We start from the raw sequence: 22,115 nt of genomic DNA, 5'->3' as shown, positions 1-22,115 counted from the left end.
AAATGTGAGTAAAACGTTTTTAATAAATGGGATTTGTAAAAAATATAAAAAAAATAAGACAATTCATAAAATACAATAAAAGATTCTAAATTTAGTTCATTTGTATCTAATTCAAACGTTGTGTTAAAAAGTAATGTCTTACAGAAGGCTTAAAATAATTCATATTCCTATAAATTCACAGCCCCATACAATATTAATTTTATTAATAGACATCAAATGTAACGGATATAACGAGTATCAATATATGAGGAGTGTGAGGGGCTTTAGTTCCTCTAAAATGTCTTGGGTGCTTAAGCCCCTTTAATATTTTTGGGTGATTTGAGCCTATGCATATTAGCATCAGCTATCTATAACATATTCATACTCTAGATTTTACATATGATTTAAAGTACAATATAAATAACGGACAATTAATATTACCTCAAATTAATTAACATTTCAATAACATTTATAACCTACCTATTGATTATGGTGTCGTGCAGTGGCGTGTATCATAAACAAAATTGGTGTTGCTCAAATAATTTTAGGTGACCTACCCCTCATAATACCGTTTACCGACCTATAAAATCTCCTATTTTTCTTCTATTAATACCCACTCACCCATATTTAAAGTGTTGCCTGAGCAACACTTGGATCCTAGATTACACGCCACTGGACTGCCGTTAGTAGCCAAAAGTCAAAAATTAAATTCTAAAAGTTTAGGTTGTAATAGACAAGGCTGGGCATTAACGAGTTAAAAAGTTGAGGTTAAGTTATAAAGTTAATTTTATTTTAACTTTTTAACTTAACTAGTTACTTTTGGCTTTTCATTAACTTAACTGTTAACTTACTAAATTTCTTTCTTAATTAACGAGTTAATTTTTCATTTTAAGAAGTAAGTTAATTTATTTTGTTTTTAATTTCATAATATTTCACTATTTCAGTCTATTTCGTTTTCATGTCAAAAAATATGTATCGTAAATTGTTTAAAGTTAAAAATTTATATCATTCGAATCTAACTTACATGGAAATACAGTAGGTTGGTTGGGAAAAAATTAAGTATGCTAGCGTTGTATAAACAAATTAACTTTTTTTTAACTTTTAACTTTTTGTTATTGGTGCATATTACTTAACTGAGTTTAAAAAAATCATTAACTTGCCCAGCCTTGCTTATATTACCTATAGAATTTTAACTTATCCATAGGCTATAAGCATAATATTATTCAAGTTAACTTTCATAGGTAAATGTCCAATCTTCATCATTGTTTTATATTTAGGTATAAGTAGACGTATAGTATTATAAATAATATATTTTTTGCATGTAACATTTTCATGATCACTGAATTCAACAGCGGATCCACTGCAGGGTCGGATGAACAGGGTCCCTCGTGGCCTCGCCTGAGCCCATTGTTTTTAAGGAGAAATATAAAACCTAACTTAACTTGCAATAGCGCGATTAATCCAAAACAACTTCCTCATACTTAATACTTGACACTTATTGTACTATTGTAGTGCCCGGCTCACACTATAATAGGCAAGCATCTGTGCCCTGTAAAGAAAAAATGCGTACGGTTAAAAATATCGATAACTAAATACTTTACAGGATCCTCCTTACTGACTATATAGACACAGCACACCCAGAGCAAATAAAAAAATGTACGAGACCCTAAAAAAAACAGAGGCCGACACTGGTTATCAAAGAACGATAGGAGGTACACCATGAATTCTAGTCTTTATGTGAGGTACATATCGTATTATTGAAGAAATGAGATACTATACCTGGAAATTTCATGTAAAAATGTTTTCAATGTCCCCAGAAAGCAAGCACAATAAATACATTTATGGTTCCTTCTTTGATCCTTGATATCACAAAAAAAGATTTAAAAACGTACTATAAGAAAATTAATTTATAATGCTTGCTTTTATCATTTATCTATTCTGTTCTTTAATTCTTTAGTAGAGTTAAGACGTTTTAATTTTTTTTTAATTTACATATTTATTTCAAAACCACACATTATTTTCCATTGCTATGAATCATATAAAATTTTTAATCACAATCTTAGCTTATGATCATTACCAATTGTTTTCAATCATACAAACGTACATTAGGTACCTAAATGCAACAGAAAAAAATCCAATTATACTTTTTAAATTTTAAAGGAAGCAGCACTTAGTATAATTCATTCATTGTCAATACGATTTAATAAATATTAAGGCTGTAAATGATTTAGGAACTCAATTTAATAACTTCTTAATAGAAGAAATATGCTAGTATATTTGAATTCAATATATACTCAATTTAATTAAAGAATAAACAATTGTGTGATTCAAGATAAACCATAATTAAACACATACTTATGTAAATATGTAATATTTAAAACAATAATGTAATATATTATTTTACTTTAGTCTAAATCTCTTCAATCAAGTAAGAATAGTTTTTAAAAATTCAGTTAATAGTATAAAAAAAAAACGTTTGCAATTTGAGGACTATCCGATTCTAACACTGTTGGTAAAATTTATTTTCAGAAATCACAATATTTACTTCACAAAAATATTTTATTATGTAGTAGAGTAAAAAGAATAGAAAAAAGAAGGAAATTAAGGCAACTGTTGATAAAATAAAAATGGTAAATAATTCAAAATTCAAAAAGAAGTTTTTATTCTTTAAGAAAAATGTTTTACATGTTGTTAGGTTGACCAGTTAGGTGCAGAACCACCTCCCCAGTTGGTATTGGCTGCACCAGTAGCTGGCGCCGCATTCCATTCTTCAGCCTAAAAATTAAACAAATTAAAGCAAAATATATTTAAAAATAATGGGCTTATAAGGGATAAGAAAATACAAACCGCCCAGTCTAGAGCAGGAGCAGGAGCAGCCGGAGCTACTGCCAATGGTGGCACAGGAGTTCCATCTTCCGCCCAATTTTGTGGAGCAGTAGCTGCTACGGCACCCTCATTCCAGTCAGCAGCTGTATTGGATAATGAATAAGCTTCTTCCACACCAACAACCGTCTTAACAGTTGAAGCTGCAGGCAATGCTTCTTTGGCAGCAGCTTCTTCTTTTTCAACCTGAACAATTATTTAGTGATGATTTTATTACTAACAAGTAAAATAACAAAAACAAAGATACTTACATCTTCAGGATCTCTGTAAAAGAACAAGTCAACAACGACATCCCATTTACCATCACGAGGAATAGTACCCCTAAGACGAAGAACTTCACGGGCCAAGAACCACCACATAAGTCCAATAGAATGAGGAGACTATAATAAACAGTAAATAATAACTTATATTATAGAAGAATAAATACAATTTTAATACAGTTAACTAAGTATATATTACCTTATTATTACACGGAATGGCAATGTCAACATATCTTAATGGAGTATCTGCATTACATAAAGCAATAACTGGTATGTTAACATAAGAAGCTTCAGTGATTGGCTGATGATCAGTGGCTGGATCGGTTACAACAAGAAGTCTAGGTTCACGGAAAGCAGCCTAGTAGGAACAAAAAATAATTCATAAACTTTTACACGGGTAAAATATATGTATATAAACATATTAATTTAATTTACTTAAATACTATCAGTAGACAATAATTCATCAATCATTAATTTTCAGATTGACTGGGGTGTATAGTCATCATATCAGTATCAAAAGAATAAATTTATTTTCATTAATATTATACGAAACTTAATGTTATTAATTTTTTTAACGTGTAATAATCATTTTTTTTATTGATCTTAAGAATCAGCAACTATGGCCATTAGTATTTTGTTGCGTTTGTTTGAGGAACACCATTTAAAACCCAGGTGATCACCCATCCAGGAACTAGTGACTGAGGCCAACCACTGAACCACACCAGACCTCGCTAAAATATTTATATTAACTAGAATAAGTACAGTTTTACATCAATTACGAAGCCAGACTCAACAAGATAACACGTATTATTAATACGCTTAATATATTAATGAGGTTATAAACTAATGAAAATGCACAAACAAGTAATATAGAAAATAAAAATTATAAGCACACTAAACAAATCATTAAAATAAATGGGGTACATTATAATATCATTTAAGTTACATATATTAGTGAGATTATAAATTAACACAAATTTGGAAGTTATCTTGAAAATATAAGAATCAGAGCCACAAATGTATCAATCATTAATATTCAGATTGACTGGGGTGTATAGTCATCATATAAGTTTCATAAGTTTAAATAAGCAACATTATTTGTTACATATAATAACATTTAAATTAAATGTATAATTTTGCCTTAACTTAATTAATTTATCAAAATATCAACAAAAAAATTTAGCAACTAAGTCAGATTGTCTAATTTAATGAGAACACCACATTGCCTTTATTAAGTTTATTAATGCGGAGTGACTACAATGATGGAAATATATACAATTAAGGAATTTAGGAAATGCATAAATCAGAAACTAAAGATGATCAATCATTTTAATTCAGATTGACTGGGGTGTATATTAGGTCATCATTTTTAAAAATAGTATATTAAATAATATACAAATCTTTTGTAAAACCTTAGATATCAGAAATAAAAACAGAATACAAGTATGACTTATTTCCAGATATTGATTGTGCATATCTATACTATGTTCCAATTTAAGTTCTATACCCTGGCAAAGCCACGCCAATGTGCATAACTTGGCCGCCCGGTCATTTAGAATGAGTATAGAGGTACTATTTTTATTTTTTCATAGGTAATAATAAAATAATCTAAGTAATACATTTTTTGTTATATAGATTATCTTAAGAAAATAATAATATTCTAACAGTGTACATTTACAACAATATATTAATAACATATCAACAAAATTTAGTTTGATCATATGTACTTATTATTCAGTCATAGTAATTCAGATTGACTGGAGCGTACAAAAAAATCATATCAAACAAATATAGTTGAAATAATAACCCTTAGAAGTTTAAATAAAAATGTAAAATTTACTTGTATCTGATTAGTAAAAGCTCCTGGAGTGAAACGGCCAGCAATTGGTGTGGCACCAGTGTAAGCTGCAAATTTTAATACAGCACGTTGTCCATAAGGCCTAGATGAAATTACGAAAATTTCTGATGGATGTTCAACAGCAACAATAGCCCTAGCTGCTAACAACAGTTTCTCCCATGTCTTGTTCAAGTTGAAAATGTTCAATCCTATAAGTAAAATGTTAATAAACATGGAGCTCTAGATACCTTGTTAAAATTTAATTTACCGCGGCTGTTTCTCTTATAAGCATATTGTTCCATTTGAAAGTTGACATTTTCAGCACCCAAGTGGGTGGTGGCAGCCAACATCTTGGTGACATCATCTTCTTTCAAGCCCAATACATCTAGTCCTCCCGACATGTTGCAGCCTAAAAAAATCATAAAAAATAGTTAAAAATGTATTGACACTTATCGGTTAATCAATTACATGTACAGGATACAGTACAATAGGTATGTATTTAATTTTATTATAAATTACACAAGTGTATAAGTAACCAAATTCAATATATATGTAAACATTCACAGATACATATATCCATAACACACAATATTATGTATAAAAAAATGTATCACCTGAACACCTGATGGAAGATTAAAAAATGTATAAGTTATAATGTATAAGTTATAATGTATAAGAGAAATTCAACCAAACTTTGCAAACATGATGATTGACATGATGTATAATAGACCTACCTAACACAGGTTACAAAAAACATAACCTCAAATAAAAATATATTATTTTCATTTACTTGTAGTTTATTAGTGAGAATTCGCTAAAATAATCAACTGATTGAAAATAAAAGACGTGAGGACCGAACAAATGAAATCTACAGCAACTTTAAGCCCGATCAAAAGTTTAATTTATAGAATATGCGGCATACATATTTACATGTGACCAAAAATTGACACGACGTAAAGCCAAGAGACGGTGGTTAAATAGTCTTTCATCAGCCCTAGATCGCAGACATCGTCCTGATGATTTCTGATCAATAAATAATAATTAAATAATACTTACAGTTAGTCAGACGTCTAATTCAACAAGTTTTATTAAAAAAATTGACCGGAAATTTTAAGACTTGAAAAGAGGCAACGAAAAAGAAACATTTTACAGAACGAGAGCGCCGCGTGAATAGGCGGGGCGTGCACGTATATTACCGCAGTGCAGCCAACAGACACGTGGACAAACCAAAATTCTTTTTTTCTAGAATATAAATATTAGAGATTAAAATTCTGTATTTCATGTTTTCTGGACGAGATGGGATCGTATTACTAGTATAGAACGTTCAATGTATTACTATTACACTATTACCACAGAAAAAAAAATATTGAATAATATATGGGTGTACCTAGTACCTACCTAATTATACATTTAATTTACTACGGCATATTCGTTTATTTATTTATTATAAATTTAAACGGTATATAGTAAATACTTCTATAACTCTGTGGTCTCAGTCTGGTCCTTGTCAGTAATCTTGTAAAGTATTCTGTAACCTATTAAAATAGCCAATAGGTACTGAATGAAACTTTTTTGAGAAAACCAATTTAGTAACTATTCAAATTGACATTTAGAATTGTTTTTTAGTTACTAGCTTACTACTTGGTATATGTAGGTACTGCACATATAATATATATTATATTATAGTATTATACAAACATACACTACTTAAGTATTTTAGTATTTGTGTAATGTGTTTATGTAATTATGTGTATATTAAATTTGTTTGATGTAAGTACCTACTAAAAATTAGTTAGATAACTAATAACAGTAGTAACCAAAATTGGGCATAAATTCACTTTCGCTACGCAGAATTTTTTTTTTTCGAAACATACATATTTCAACAAGTAAGAACGATGGGGCAAAAAAAAATTTACGGAAATCTTTATTTTGGAAGTTATATTTATCCAAAGTTTGTGAATTTACGTTTATCTATACTTTATACATACGCACACTACTGAATTTTACTGTCACGCGCATCGCCCATAAATATTTTTTTTTACTTACCTAGTTACCTATGTAGTAACCACATGATGAAAACAAGAGTAGTCATAATTTGGCAGTCGGACTTAGTTTTGAAGTTTTAGCTATTTGTAGTCTGAGACTCACCCAAGGTGGTTTTACATAACAAAGTAACAAACCTAGGAATGTTTTCAATTTTAATTGTCCGAGAGAGTGCAGCGAGTGAATGATCAAACCGGTTGTATAATGGGCTTTTAATAATTTTGTTTTTAACTCCGACTTCCGAGACTCACCTAAGGTGGTTTAACATAATAAGTCGAGGGATGTTTTCGATTTTAATTGTCCGAGCGAGCGCAGCGATCCAGTGATTACGCCGGGTGAATGAAAATACTATACATTTTAATTAGCTATAACTTTAAAGTCTGCCCATCGTTTTCATCATGAAGTTACCACATAGGTACGTAAAGAAAATTTAGATTATTTATAGATGATGCGTGCGGCAGTAAAATGCAGTGTAGTTGTGCGTATATGCGAGGTATAAATGTAAAATCACAAACTTTGCAAGGATATAACTTCCAAAATAATAATTTCCGCAAACTTTTTTGCACCATTGTTCTTAAATCTCTAAAATACCTGTTACAAAAAAAAAATTCAAAAAAAAAAATGCTGGGTAGCTAAAGTGAATTTGTTCCTAAAATTGACATAGGCACCTATATTAGCTGGAAAAATTAATTTTCTGAAAGTATTCGAATACATATTTTTACCCATTTATTCAAATGCATTCTTATTCCGAGCAATGAGTATTATATTCCGGGGATTTTTTTCCGATTACCATAACCATAGATCTATGTAAACTAACTTAGTTTATAGCATGGTTTTGGTTTATAGCCTATAGTCCTATGTTAATATCACATTCACGATTGAACGATTCGCCATTTCACCCCAAAACTTCAGTCTACGATAATATTATTGTGATGACCACGTAGTCCCAGACAACCCGGACTCCAGAGTGGGGAGGTACAATTGCATAATGATGACTACGAATATTCTGAGTAAGAGACATGTGTCTATAGTACTATAGTGCAATTGTATGTCTGTCTAATAACATTAAAAACAATAAACATTAAACATAGCAGTATAGTACGAGTACCGAAGTCCACGGTAGGTACCTATTTAAAAAAAAATCATACTTCGTATTTCGATTAAAATATATTAATAAATACTAAATAACATATTATTATAGGGAATGAATTTGGTAAAATCTTTAGTTAAATAACAAAAAATGTTATTTAAAATTCAGAATCAAATTTTAATTAGGTATTCGATGCGCATAAGGCATCACTGCACAAATTATGTTAATATATTTACTAATCTATAATTATTATTATTGTTGTGCCGCTTTATTCGCACTCAGATAAGTGCTATTAGTGCACTAGTGCAGTACTGAATGTACAGTTGCGTGCAGATTTTGTAAATCGCTATGGTTTAAAATAAGTATATTAAGTAGGTAACTTATTGTTATTGACGTCTATATTACAAATTATTGAAACGTAAGTGAGTGATAAACTACCTATTATTTTGCGACTGCGATTTTGATATTAGATCAAAAAAATATTAAATAACATTTAAATTTTACAGCATAGCGACTATTATTTTAGATTTTTACCTCAGTCCACAGATCGACAGAACAATAACATGACGTATGTATATTATTTATTATCATCGTTCTGTGATATTTAATGTGAGGTTTTGATGTAGTAGTGTACGTTGTACGTATTGTACATGGTGCAGTGAGGCTCGTCACAAACCCGCAAACATGACCCAATAAACGATTATTACTATTATTACGCATTGAAATTATTTTGTTTTCTTATCTAACCGAAAATTTTGTAATCAGTAATCACAAATTTCTCTCTAGACAATTTGAATTTAAAACTGTGTTTCGAAGTTATTATTGTGTTTAACTATTTATTATCGCCATAATAAATTTATATAAATTATTGGAATTATACCGAAGCGAGTCTGATAGTCTGATGGTGCACATGTCCGATATCTTTTGCAGGTATTGATGAGGTATGTAGTAATGAACTTTCATAAAAGACTATCCCCTGCAGGGATAAGTGTATCAGTTTCCAGTGTATTGTTAACATAAAAAAAATGGTGGAAATAAACTACGAGAACAACCAAGTCGTACACATTGTAGAATTGTTACAACATTTAAACATTATTTGAGGTTTCTTAAATTAAGTTAACTTCAGTTTTTTTTTTAAAAATCATCAGCGAAATATTTGAATGAAACAAAATATAGTCTTATATATATAATATGTAGTCATTACTACTAGTCTTTAATTTGACTTAAATTGAGTTGAAAATAATACTTCTTTCATTTTATTTTTAACTTATAATCTTTAGGTACTGCCATTGATTGTAATACCCCTATACTACATGACTAAAGATTCAAGTTTCACCTTAAGGCCTGCATCTGGCCCATTCAAGAGCCCCAAAGAAATAGTAAAATTTTATTATAATTTCGACGGATGGCAAGAGTAAGTTTACCTCTGCAATTTATTGATTATAATTTTTTTAAATAAACTTTTGTGTACAGAGTTTTGCCAAAAACAGATAATACCTATTCACCTGGATCCAAATACTACAAGTATGAAGTGTCTCCAGGTATACCTCTCATACCAAACATGTCAAGATTACCTCTTAAATCTTATGAGAAAACTCCTCTGAAACATGATGTTTCTGAAGACCAATCATCTCATATCTTTAATTCTAGTCACATAAGTTCGTTTATTAACTATTTGGTATTAACCTTTTCACTGCTAAACTATTTATGCTCTACAATCTATGTTATGAAATACATTTTTTACATTTTTAATTAGTTGATTTTTTTTAAAATTAAAATGTTGAGATCTCTATGATCTAATTATTTAAATTAAAATTAATGTGAACCAGAGTTTCCTAAAATTGTATGGTTGCCGGAAAATTATAATATAAAATACAAGAATGTAATAGAACGTCTTGAGCAGGTGTAAATGTTTTGGATGTAATAGTACGTCTAAAGCAGTGTAAAGGTTAACAGATAAGAAAATTAAGTAAATATTTATTTTGATTTTTAAACTTATATTTTACAGAAAAAAAATTATTTACAACTACAACTTATAAACATTATAAAGTAACAAATCACAACGAAACTGAAACAGAAATCGATGAAACCTCCTTTACTACTCAAAGAAAAGCTGTAACATTTGTAAAATACGTTTCTCATTCAATACAATTATTTATTAAATTTATAATTTCATATTTTATTTCTATTTCTACACTATCAAAAATACACGAGTCTGTAATGGGTAAGATATAAAAATGTATTAACACTTTTGTTGTTTATTAGCTTATGATTTAATTGTGTGGACTATTAGCTATTTGATTTTTAAAACAGTATAGTACAAATAAATTGTTTAATTTTATGTTTATAAACATTAAAAAAAAACATAAAACCTATAAAAAATTTATTATTATTCTTACTAATAGATTTTATGGGAATAAAATAAATTATTTAATGATTTCTTCATAAAAGTTTATTACATAAAGCGTTATGTTATTATTTTTAATGAATACTTAAATTTATTGTTTCATGTGGAAAATTGAATACTTAAATAAAATAACTAGAAGTAAATTATTCACAAATATCTTATCAAATGCTTATTTGCAAATCAGATTTTTTTTTATTCATGAATAAAAATTTGGTTTTGGTTTCACTATACATAATATATATTTATATAAGATATGAGTATATGACATATTTTAAAAAATGAAAATATTTAAGCTGTTAAGTATTAACCTGTAATGTTGAAACAATAAAACATTTTATGAAATTATTGTATTATTAATATTATATTATGTATTTAATTAATTAAGCTCATAAAAAATATATATTTTTAAGCTACTTTAATCAAATATTCTTTTAAATGAACTTGTTTAGACTGTTGTAAAAACTTTTATGTCAGATATATACATTTATTATTGATGGACGAAGATAAACATATTATTTTAGCTATATAAGTTTCTTTACTCCTAACTTATTTGATTAAATTTTTTGTTCATTGTTATTTTAGAGGTTGGCTCCAACATAATTAATACTACTATTCGGAAGATAACTAATTGGGTGCATTTGGCCACTATTACTTTAGTGCATTATGAATTGGTTATTATCACGACTATACGAACAATTATTTATCGTTATTTTGGACATATCAGAATAAACAATCTATTTTTCATGTTAATTTCAGCATTGATATTATTTTTAACTGGTACAAATTTTACTATATGTATTTAAAATTTTTTTTTTAAATATCAACATTTTAAAACTGATGAATAATATTATGACTTGTGTTTTTTAGTTGGAGTTTTAAACTACTTGACACCTTTAGAAATTCCAGTATGGCGAGATTCTTGGACACATTTCCTTCTATCACCGTTTATTAATATACTCAATTTGGTCACATCAATTTATCAAGTATTATCTTCTACTGTGTATTTTGTATTGGATTTAATAACAGTGGTATTTGCTTCAACAATGGTTGCTTTAAAATTATTTGGGCAATTATTTTTTAATGTATGCAGTACATAATTACATATTTACATAGCATACTAAGTATTATAAAATGTTGCAGTTAATTAAAACAATTTTTTTTTTTTGTATCTAGGTATATCGTAATATTAATATTGTTGTGGATTCGGCCACTAAAGCCCATACTGTTCCTGTTGAACAAAATCAAGAATTTTTAGCTTTTGATTATAATTTGTTGGCTAGAAAAATTATAGCTTCTGAAGAATTTCAACATGTACTTATTAACCAATTAAATATTTCGCAGTCAAATTTAGTAAAATTACATGATCAAGAATTTCAATATTTGTTAAAAAACCAATTAGAAAAGCTGAACTCTGAAAACTTGAATTGGATTAATGTAAATTTATATTATGTATATTTGTAAAGTCATTGAATTATTTATTGTATACATATAAATATAAAATTATTTCATTTAGAACCAATTAAACAGCCAAAAAATTACACTAAACAATGTTAAGAATGAAATTGCTGGGCGCGATAAAGAAACTATTCAATTAATGGAAAAGAAAATTTCAGAACTACAAAATATTGTTTCAAACCTAGTCAATAGCTTTGAGGACTACAAATCTAAACCAGGTGATTGTCATAATTAATGATCTTAAGTATAATTAATTATACTGTTTAGTTCTTATGAGTATAATAAATTAGTAAATCATTTGTAATAAATTAAATTTAAAGATATTTAAGATATGTATTATTTGTATTTTTAATTAGCCATATTAAAAACAAGTACCGAATCTCTATCAAAAGAAGCTTGTTCTAAAAATGATTGGAATTCAATTGTCAACTATATTGAACAGTATGTCAACATAACAATGACATCTACATTAAGTGTTTATGATGCTGATAAAACAGGGATGGTTGATTATGCTTTAGAATCTGCTGGTGAGAATTAAATTTTATACTATTCCAATTTTGACCGTGCTTAATAATAACTAAAATGAACTGTTTTAAACATGGTTATTAGGTGCGACAGTACTAGGAACACGTTGTACACAAACCAAGCCCTCAACAGCAGCAATAACTATGTTTGGGATACCTTTGTGGTTTATTTCAAATGGCCCGAGAATAGCTATTCAGGTATATAAATGCATTACAATTTTTTATAAGTTCCAATTTGAGTTACTTTAATGAAGCATTAAGCAAGTAATAAAAATATCATGTCTAAAAACAAATTTAAAAATTAAAGTACCTAGTACAGTAGTCTCGCTGATCCCAACTTGATGAGGTCAGACTTAACCCGGATTAAACAGTATGATATTTATCACGATACCTTGTAAAATTACACCCCACAACAGAACACCTTTTTCACATTGAAAAATCCAAATGAATAAAGCCTCATTTCTAACGTTTCATTTTTTTGATCGTCCAAATTAACCGAAAGTCCAGACCAGACTACTGTATTCTTATAAAAATAATGCATTGTTTATGGTCTACTGTAAGGACACAGTGACTACCTCATAATATTATCTACTCAATAACCATGATCTATCTAAAAGTTTGGAAGTCACTGATTTATTACTGTAGCTATATTACATACATTTATTGAATATTCACCATAGAGTGCATCGGCATTGAAATGCAAAATACTTATCTCACTCGTAAATACAGAAGACTAATCTTTCTTTTAACAATAATTATTTTTTTTTTAAATTTGTTAACATTGTATCATATCATAGCTAAGTACTCCAAAAAAAAGTTTTCAAAGGACTTGAGATTCTTTGTATTTTGCTATGCCTAGCATGTGATATCGAATTGTAACTTACTAAAGTACAAGACAGTGTTTAACAATTCAGAAAAAATATTTTTTGTGTTATTAGTTTTAATATGACAGTAAAACTACCTATTATCAGTAGGCTGTGCAGTAGGTTACAAGTGGGTCACTGTAATGGATGGTGTTAAATTTGAATTTAAAGATACAGTATCACTGTATAAGAAATGTGATTCTGAGCTAAAACGGTCAGTCAACCTATGATATTACTAAGTATATTTGATGATATTATTTTGAATAAAGTAATTTATATATTTACCTATTTACATGGTACCTTGTTTTAAATTTTCAATCCTTAGTTATAAAAGTTGAACATTTTATACATTTTTAACTACAAAATAATTATTAAATTTTAAATTTGATAAATGTCAAAATTCGAACTTTAAATGCTTATATAAAAAAATTATTTTTAATATTTTTCAACTGCTATTGTAACAATATATCAGGAGCCTTGCATTACATTTTCATGATTTTTTAACCAACAAATACAATTTTATTGATATTTATAGAAAAAAAAATAATAAAATTTGAAAACTGACAATGTCCGGAAACAGGGCAAAATATTTTCAAAATTTTATGGTGTATAGAAAATGAAAATATAAACATTCAATAAAATTTTCATGTATCTACAGTCAGGGACGAACCGAAGGTGGTTCATGGGGGGGTTTATATTTGATTTTCAGTCGGCCAAATGGAATTTATTTTCACCTGAATTAAACTAATTTTTTTAAGACTAGGAAAGGAAAATTAATTAAATTGTTTAAACGTTAATATTGTTTTAACTCAATATTTTCGTAATGGGTTATGGAGCGGATTCGCAAAAGTACATAGAGACTGCTAGAATCGGCAGTCGGCACAAGATAAAAACCTAATGAACGGCTCATAACATAACACGCATACTTATAATGATATACCTAATAATATTATATCATGCATATAATATACAGTAGAAAATTGATAAACCTTTTATTTCTTTCATCCGTCATCGCATTTAAGCAATGCAGGTATACGGCCTTAGATCATATACTAGTATAATAATTTGATCTAATAGCATGTGGCGACGGTTAGGGTGATTTTACGTTATCGAATGAGGGTACCTATACATTTTTTTTCATCACAATTTACAAAATATTCCAAAATATGCTAAATGGGTTAAATATTCTCTAACCCATAAAATATTCTCAAATATGCAAAAAAAACTTTGTTCTACGCATTTGGAATCGAATGAATCGTCCACATTTTTTACTCTCATAAGACTGTATAGAACCTGTAACGATATGTAAAAACATATAAATCCGGTCTTTAACTATAACTAATACTTATAATATAATTATTAACAATATGAAATTAAAATAATTTCTTGTATCCCACTGTTCAGTAATATTATTTGATTCTTGAAAAATATGAAAAGTTTTATTGTTATTCAAATTTAGCCTGGTGTCAACCCCGGTGAATGTTGGGCATTCATTGGTGCTAAGGGTTTTTTAGTGTTGAAGCTATCCAAAACCATACATGTAACTGGTTTTACCATAGAACATTTGCCAAAATCACTATCAGAAGATGGTCATATTAGATCTGCCCCAAAAGATTTCAGTGTCTGGGTCAGTATTTTAAACTTTTATAGTTTTTAATGTATTTTACATTATGATAGTTTTTTTTTTTTGACAATAGGGATTGAAACATGAATCAGATTCGGATGGTAAACTATTGGGTAAATATCAGTTTACCGTCGATGGACCAAGCTTACAATATTTTGCTGCTAAGGTGAACCAAACATTTTATTAACATTTTTTTTGTTTTGTAAACAATATAATTTTTCTGTTGTAGAGGACGGATAATATATACCCTATAGTAGAATTAAGAATAGAATCAAACCATGGCCATGATGAGTATACTTGTCTGTATCGTGTCAGGGTTCACGGAGATCTGGCGGTTGTTTAATGGTACTTAATGGATGTAGTCAAAATATATATTTATAAGTACAAAGTTAAAGAACTATAATTCTTTACTTAATTGGTTACCACTAGCCTTCAGTTAAAACAAAAACAAAAAAAATAATAATATTATTATTTATTTTTATTACCAAAGAATGAAACTTAATTTTAATTAATTATATTCACCCCACTTCAATTAAAAGCTTTTGTGTTAAATATAATAAATGTTTGAATTATTTTCACTTTATTATATCAATCAGATAAATGATTTTTTTTTAATTTTATATTTTCATTTTTTGATTAAATATTTTAAAGCCATTCAATTTTATATTTTTGCATGAATCAAATGTAAAATATTAAAGTTAAAATATTTTTTATGTTTAAATGTATATTTAATTTAAATCACTATTGTAGTATTGTGTTATGAGTATGATCATATTTTATTTTGAATTTTAAATCTATTGTTAAATGTAAGAACAGAATACTGAATATTTTTATAATATTTAAAAAAAAAAAAAAATGTGTAATTGAGTTAGCAAATTATAAAGTCAAGTTATAATAATTATAAGATTTGTAAAGAAATATATTTTACTTTATTCATATTATTATTAATCAATTGACAAATGTTACCTTACAATAATGTTGACTATATTAGTTAGTCTCAGTCAAACTCAATGGAGTTGAAACTCCATGTAAATTGGTATTTCAATGATTGATTATCATCAATTTGTGCGAACTGTTTCAGAAACAGTTTGTTCTTTCTATTTGACACAATAATAAAAGCTAATTTTGTAGCCAAACAGTTCAAATAATAAATTAGGTAAGCTTTTACATAATAAACAATACTTGAGACTCAAATAAGTATAACATATTTTGTTTTTAAGTATTGTTAAAAATTATTAAATTTTGTTTACATGTGATCTAAAGTCCGGTAAAAACATTGAAACAAGTCCATGCACCAATCTGAGTTTATGTTTGTTTACCCAAGTTACGGAAATGTTTACTGCCGCCATGTTAAGGCCATAGTCACTTGATTTGGCTAGTTCACGGTGCCATTCCTTGCAATAGGATACATATAGATAGGGCAACATGTTTATAGAAAAGAGTATCAGTTTAATAAAAGTTGAAACCAAGAGAGGAAATCTAATTTTTTTAAAAGGTTTAAATGCTTAAGGGGTACCCACACTGCTGCAGCAATGGAGGTAAATCGTCTGGCTACATTTTTACAACCACCGCTACCACTGCAGTATATGGAGAAAATAGCAGGGAATTGATCAATAAACGGTGAAAGTAGGGGCCAAGTGGTGATATTCTTTGGTTCAGGAAATATAAACCTAAGTGGCCCACAAATACATTTTTTTCAGTAGAAAAATGTTGTTTTGCACTTTTTGATACCTTTATCTTGTTTAAATATTTGGCAATGTTTGTAACATACTTTTTGTTTGGAAAAAACTTACTAAAAACAATATTATAATGTAAAGATACATGATAATAAATAATAATTAATTTTTTTCAGATAACATCCACAAAAGTCTTTGAAAAAGTTTTTTATTTTAAATTCCAATCTATAATGAATGATTTGAAAATACATTAACAAAAAACCAATTAATACAATACATTTTCATTCTACAAAGAAACAAAAAAATTATTATAAACTAATGAAAAAATAACCATTATTTGTTAGTTGTTACACTTCATTAACTATTGCATATTCAAGTGTTCCAACTTTGACATTTTAACTTTTAAGTGATTTGTCTCAAAAATGAGCAAACACAGGCAGTGTTGTTATAAACATATTATTATAAGTTATAAATATTGTTCGTCGTATGGATTACGTAAAAAAAATTTTACAACTCATTACACTTAGAAACAAAATTATATTTTAAAATCAATACTCTAATCAGTCAAAATTAGAATAGTAAAAAGTAAACTGAGGGGGATCACTAGTGATTAATTAATTTCACTACATTTCAATAATTTACTAAACTGATGTTTTTTAAAAAATATACTGTAACACTTTTTACTAGTGTTAAAATAACTAAAAAAGAAAAAACATTACATTTATTTAAGTTGACTACAAAAATTCGCTTTGAGCAAAAAAAAATAATTTATATTTATATAGAAATATATAAACAAAATAATAAAACAGGAAATAAATAAATATATTTATCGTTGTTTTTCTTTGCGGTTATTTTTCTTCGGCAAACTAGTAACAGGTTCTGGTTTTGATGTACCAATGTATAAATCATATATAATTGGTACAAACTATAAATAAAATAATCGATAGTTTATTAGGATAAGTAACAACAGGTTTATTTCTATGCAATTTTTACCTGAATAAAGAAGTAGACTATTGTCAAGTAAACAGCTATTGCTAGGGTAAGAATGAGATCAAACACTGCTGGTTTAACACTAAAAATATATATATATATAAATACACATTTATAACAAAAATAGCATGCATTTATCTGTTGTTAAACTGTACATACTATGTATACTCTGTTCGGCGAGAGAACAACGCAGATTTTGCGCATCCCCACTAGACACCCTGCTGTCAAGACCAGTTTGACTATGGCTGGGTGTCTCGTGGAGATCAGCAGAAGAATCGATATTAGTTGTGCCGTGTTCTTTTGCGGAACAGAGTATAGTTCAACAGTCGTAGTACAAGATACAACATAATTAATTTGTATAAATCGATCACGAATAATCACGAGACGTATTTTTTATAGTATTTAACTAACCTGTAAACTTGTAAAGTAGCCCTGGTAACCGTGTAAAATGAAAACTGTGGATCAACCTTGTCTGCAGTCAGTTGAGACACATTAACATCCTTTAAATATTTACTCATCAATGAAAATAAATTATCAACTAATGGATGGTTTTTTTGAGCTATTATTTGTGCGGATCTAGGCTGTAAAACTAATAAATCCAATGAAGTACGTAACGACTCAAAATCGACATTCTGAAATATAAAATTAATTAATTTAGGTACATAACAATAGGATACAAAATGTAATGTAGCAATCAAGATTCATAATGAAAAATTTCACAAAATTAATTAGATTAAACTTACAACTTTGGGGGTTTCAGATGTATTATAATCATACAGATGAGCAACTAAAGTTTTAGCTATAATCTGAGCATTGCGATATACAATTTTTGAATCTAACGATTCGCTTGTATCCAAAATTGATCTCCTTGAACTGTTTTTGTGATTCTGTTAACAAATAAATTATGATGTAAATATCTTAAATATTAACTAAAACACAAGTATAATACTTTTAAACTAGAAAGAGTGAAAGCAGGCAACCTTCTTATACTATATCTTTCATGTTCCCAAGCTAGTGTATCACTGCCCAGATTTATCTTTTTATGAATTATTTTCAGTCCATTTTCTCCTAAATTATTATTAAGTTCCTAGAATAATAAAATATAAATAACCAATATTAATTATAATAATAAAATAGACATCAAATAAAATGAATTACATTCATAAAATTTCCCATTTTGGTGTCTTCTTTTGGTGGTTTTGAAACATGAGCATAAATATTCTTATCGCTGCCCAACGAGTCTAAACACAATACAAATGACACATCCTAAAACACAAACAATATTTTTTTAACATGTTTAAGAACATATATTTTTTAATTACTAGTAGTGTATTGGATTTTTCCATTTGTTGTTCTATCCAGTTTTTAGATCCTATGTAGTTGAGCTTACCACCACCACTCAAAATAAACATGACGTTATACTTGGGTCTATTTTTTTCTGAATAAACTCGACTAAGTATTTTGGCCAAAAGTAAAAGTATAGCAGCTCCTGAACCATTACTGTCAGCGCCGTATGATAATTCCTGTATTAAATCATTATTCATGAATACTCGGAGATATTTTATATTTATTTATCATTACAAAATATGTATTCAATATTTTAATATTGATTGCTTACCGGCGCCAAACCGAAACTGTCGTAATGAGCAACTATCAAAATACTGGGTAACTTATCTTGAAATCCATATCCAATCAATTGACCCTAATAAAATCAATACTCTCAAGTTAAGCAAAAATGTTTAAATAAAACCAAATGTTTGTACATTGAATAGATTACCTGAATAGTTGATATGGCAATATTTGGTTGCAAAACTGGTTTATTTGCTGATACTACTATTTGATATCCGTTTGCAGAAACTGAATTAATGAAAGCTGAAAAAAAATGTCTAGTATTTAGAAATTATAATTTTAATATTAAATGTTTGGCACCTTTGGCTGCAGAACTTGCATTTTCATCTATAATTTTACTATCAGCCAAATCTATCATTAAGTCGTTGACTTCAGTAGACCAATTAATTATGTATACTGGTATGGAAGTATCGGACAATAAAATGGTTTGCTCTATTTCTAGCATTGTCTGAAATAAAATATACAAATTTAAGCGTAAATCTTCATTTTAAATACACTTACACGGCTTGGACTAAAAATAAAAACACAGAATTAAGTTGGCCATAAAACTTGTGATGCTCAGAAATGGTCTTTGCTTTATTGACCTAATAAGTAATAACTATTAACTAATAACAGTTATAATTTTAAGACAATATCTCACAGTCTGTTGCTCTCGAGTGTATGGCGCGGGCGGTACAACCAGCACTAAGGCACCGGATCCGGATGCTATTTGTTCGTACCCTTCCGTTGTGAAATTGTCCATCAGTACAAACACACAATGCCTCGACCGACTGCTCCAAGTTTTCAAGGATCTGGCCTCCAAGTTGATTATACTGCTCTTTGAACCTGTCGTCGGAGAAAAAAAATGGAATCAGATTCATCGAACCAACCGACAACTTTCACAGTCAACACTTTAGTACTTTACCGTATGTGGCGCCTTGTAGACTATACTGTTGGGCGCGGTACACGGTAAACTCGTGCGCAGCGTTCGCCGGACACACCGGACTCATGACCAACAGCAACGGGATGGCGATCAACAGATACATCGGGAAGCCGGTTTTCAGTATTTCCGAAAACTCGTCCGATTCACCCAACATCGTTGTTCTTATAATAATAAATTATATTATAATACTCGTTAATTGGGTTCCTATTTAAGTGTTCGGCGATGATAAGTTCCAATGTTATAATACTCTCTGGTGAGTATTTAACAGTAGAAAAATGAGATTTTTTGAACAATAAGCAGAACGGAAAACAACGCGAATCGGTGCAACCGGCGGCGGTTATACTAATCAAATCGACCCGAAATTATATTCGATTCGACGAGTCGTGGAACACGCCGGCGAACGATCGCTCTTTTTTGTACTCGTTTTCGACATGAACGCGTAGAATGGAGATAGCTCCGCTGCTGCACCCGTCGGATAGCGTCTTATCAGATAACTGGCTCGCGTGTTCGTTGAGTTGCCTATGCACCCTAAAAAACTCCAATAATCACTCTGTACAATATTATGTAAGTTTTGTGTGAAAAACACGTACGCAAAAAGTGAAAAAGATAAGATTTACTATAGGTTGTAGGTAGGTACCTATAGGCAATAACCTATTACTTTATAAGTCTCTGATCTAAAATATGCCTAGGTAGGTAAATACCCTAAATCATAGTAGCGCAGACTGCAGACGTGCAATACTGCAGTCAGTGTGACAGACGTCAGACAGTGAGTGAAGTGATAGGTTATTACTTATTAAAATATTTTACTCCGAAGTGATTCAAAACAGGTTATACTTTAATTTTTAAATTGGAAACTATAAATCCCATAAGTGCAACTCAAAAATTGCTTTGGAAGTTAGGTTTACTTTACGTAACTTTAATAACATTAGGCAATTGTTTTAATATATTTTTTTATGATAATTAACCAACGCCAATATAACAAATATTTAGTAACTGTGACTAATATAGAAGACTAGAGACATATAATAACTCTTCAATATTTCTTTCATTAAAGGCGGATTTACACAATGATAGTAAAACAAGATAGTTGGTATCGTGATAATGCCTGATAGTTACTGTCGCAACAAAAATTATAGATGACACTATAATTTTTGTTGCATATATGATAGTTGATTATGTATTTGTAATATTTGTATATTATAAAAATGTGTTTTTTATTAAAATTATAGTTTTTTAAATGTAATTTATAACTTAACATGATTTGTATCAAAAATCAAAATGTTAGACGAAGTGATATACAGAATTATTCGCGTGATTGAGGAGTTAATTGCCGTTAAAAGAACAATATATTAATAATATTCTGGGCCCGCACACGAGTTTTCTCAGAGTGAGAGTTGTGTCTATGGAATTAAATTAAATAAAAAAAAATGTAGCTAAATAGTCTATATACAGATTTCCTTGTTATTAGTTTTTGTGGATTTAAATACTCCGAATAATATTCTATTTCGAAATATGAAATAAAAATGTACGGTGTCATTCAAAGAAGTAAAAATCTTGAAAACTGAAGATGAACAAATGAGGAAGGTTGTATTGCTTTTACAAGGTTTTTAAAAGAAAACATATTTTTATTAATATCTATCGGAAATATACCAAGGAAATTTAAAATTAAAAATATTCTTGAATAGCTTAAAATCATAAAAGCGGGTAAGTAGGTGACACTCTGCTATACAGTATTGGTTACAAGTGGGGCACTGATGGTGTTAAATTTGAATTCAATGATATATACTATATATAGGTAGTAATGGTATCTAGGTACCTCCATAAGTAGTATCATTGTAACTATATGATAAATGATTCTGAGCGGGGACGGGTTGTTAACCTAGCTCTAGCATATTTAATATCATATTCTAGATTTTGAGCGTAGCGATGAAAT

General features: G+C 28.8%; 3 protein-coding genes across 7 annotated transcripts; 1 reads left to right on the top strand and 2 right to left on the bottom strand.

Annotated features, from left to right (window-relative positions):
• Positions 1–2,617: 2,617 nt before the first annotated feature.
• Positions 2,618–6,174, bottom strand: LOC132945109 (small ribosomal subunit protein uS2). 2 transcript variants are annotated; one of them, XM_061014756.1, is made up of 7 exons: positions 6,016–6,174; positions 5,228–5,368; positions 4,963–5,168; positions 3,322–3,480; positions 3,114–3,242; positions 2,827–3,048; positions 2,618–2,754 (listed from the first exon to the last, which is right to left on the bottom strand). In XM_061014756.1, the coding sequence occupies exons 2-7, from the start codon at positions 5,358–5,360 to the stop codon at positions 2,671–2,673; spliced, it is 933 nt and encodes a 310-aa protein (XP_060870739.1). In that variant the 5' UTR covers positions 5,361–5,368; positions 6,016–6,174; the 3' UTR covers positions 2,618–2,670. The 2 variants fall into 2 exon arrangements, with proteins under 2 accessions (XP_060870739.1, XP_060870740.1); XM_061014757.1 differs by lacking the exon at positions 6,016–6,174 and adding an exon at positions 5,574–5,711.
• Positions 6,175–8,400: 2,226 nt separating this feature from the next.
• LOC132945381 (klaroid protein-like) lies at positions 8,401–15,877 on the top strand. 4 transcript variants are annotated; one of them, XM_061015107.1, is made up of 14 exons: positions 8,401–8,510; positions 8,599–8,660; positions 9,373–9,506; positions 9,566–9,750; positions 10,101–10,316; positions 11,082–11,276; positions 11,367–11,581; positions 11,673–11,933; positions 12,013–12,172; positions 12,311–12,481; positions 12,564–12,676; positions 14,801–14,968; positions 15,039–15,131; positions 15,195–15,877. In XM_061015107.1, the coding sequence occupies exons 3-14, from the start codon at positions 9,406–9,408 to the stop codon at positions 15,306–15,308; spliced, it is 1,992 nt and encodes a 663-aa protein (XP_060871090.1). In that variant the 5' UTR covers positions 8,401–8,510; positions 8,599–8,660; positions 9,373–9,405; the 3' UTR covers positions 15,309–15,877. The 4 variants fall into 4 exon arrangements, with proteins under 4 accessions (XP_060871090.1, XP_060871091.1, XP_060871089.1 ...); XM_061015108.1 differs by having other exon boundaries at positions 8,450–8,514; XM_061015106.1 differs by lacking the exons at positions 8,401–8,510; positions 8,599–8,660 and adding an exon at positions 8,831–9,022.
• A 954-nt stretch (positions 15,878–16,831) lies between these two features.
• Positions 16,832–20,638, bottom strand: LOC132944548 (BOS complex subunit ncln). The gene is made up of 12 exons (XM_061013977.1): positions 20,165–20,638; positions 19,901–20,085; positions 19,561–19,708; positions 19,409–19,503; positions 19,250–19,333; positions 18,954–19,154; positions 18,790–18,897; positions 18,581–18,718; positions 18,375–18,518; positions 18,043–18,263; positions 17,635–17,713; positions 16,832–17,566 (listed from the first exon to the last, which is right to left on the bottom strand). The coding sequence occupies exons 1-12, from the start codon at positions 20,334–20,336 to the stop codon at positions 17,468–17,470; spliced, it is 1,674 nt and encodes a 557-aa protein (XP_060869960.1). The 5' UTR covers positions 20,337–20,638; the 3' UTR covers positions 16,832–17,467.
• Between the last annotated feature and the right edge of the window lie 1,477 nt (positions 20,639–22,115).

The sequence above is a fragment of the Metopolophium dirhodum genome, chromosome 5 (assembly GCF_019925205.1).
Source record: "Metopolophium dirhodum isolate CAU chromosome 5, ASM1992520v1, whole genome shotgun sequence".
Taxonomy (NCBI): Eukaryota; Metazoa; Arthropoda; class Insecta; order Hemiptera; family Aphididae; genus Metopolophium; species Metopolophium dirhodum.
Note: the sequence above shows the minus strand (reverse complement) of the source record. Positions and strands in the feature narration are given on the sequence as shown.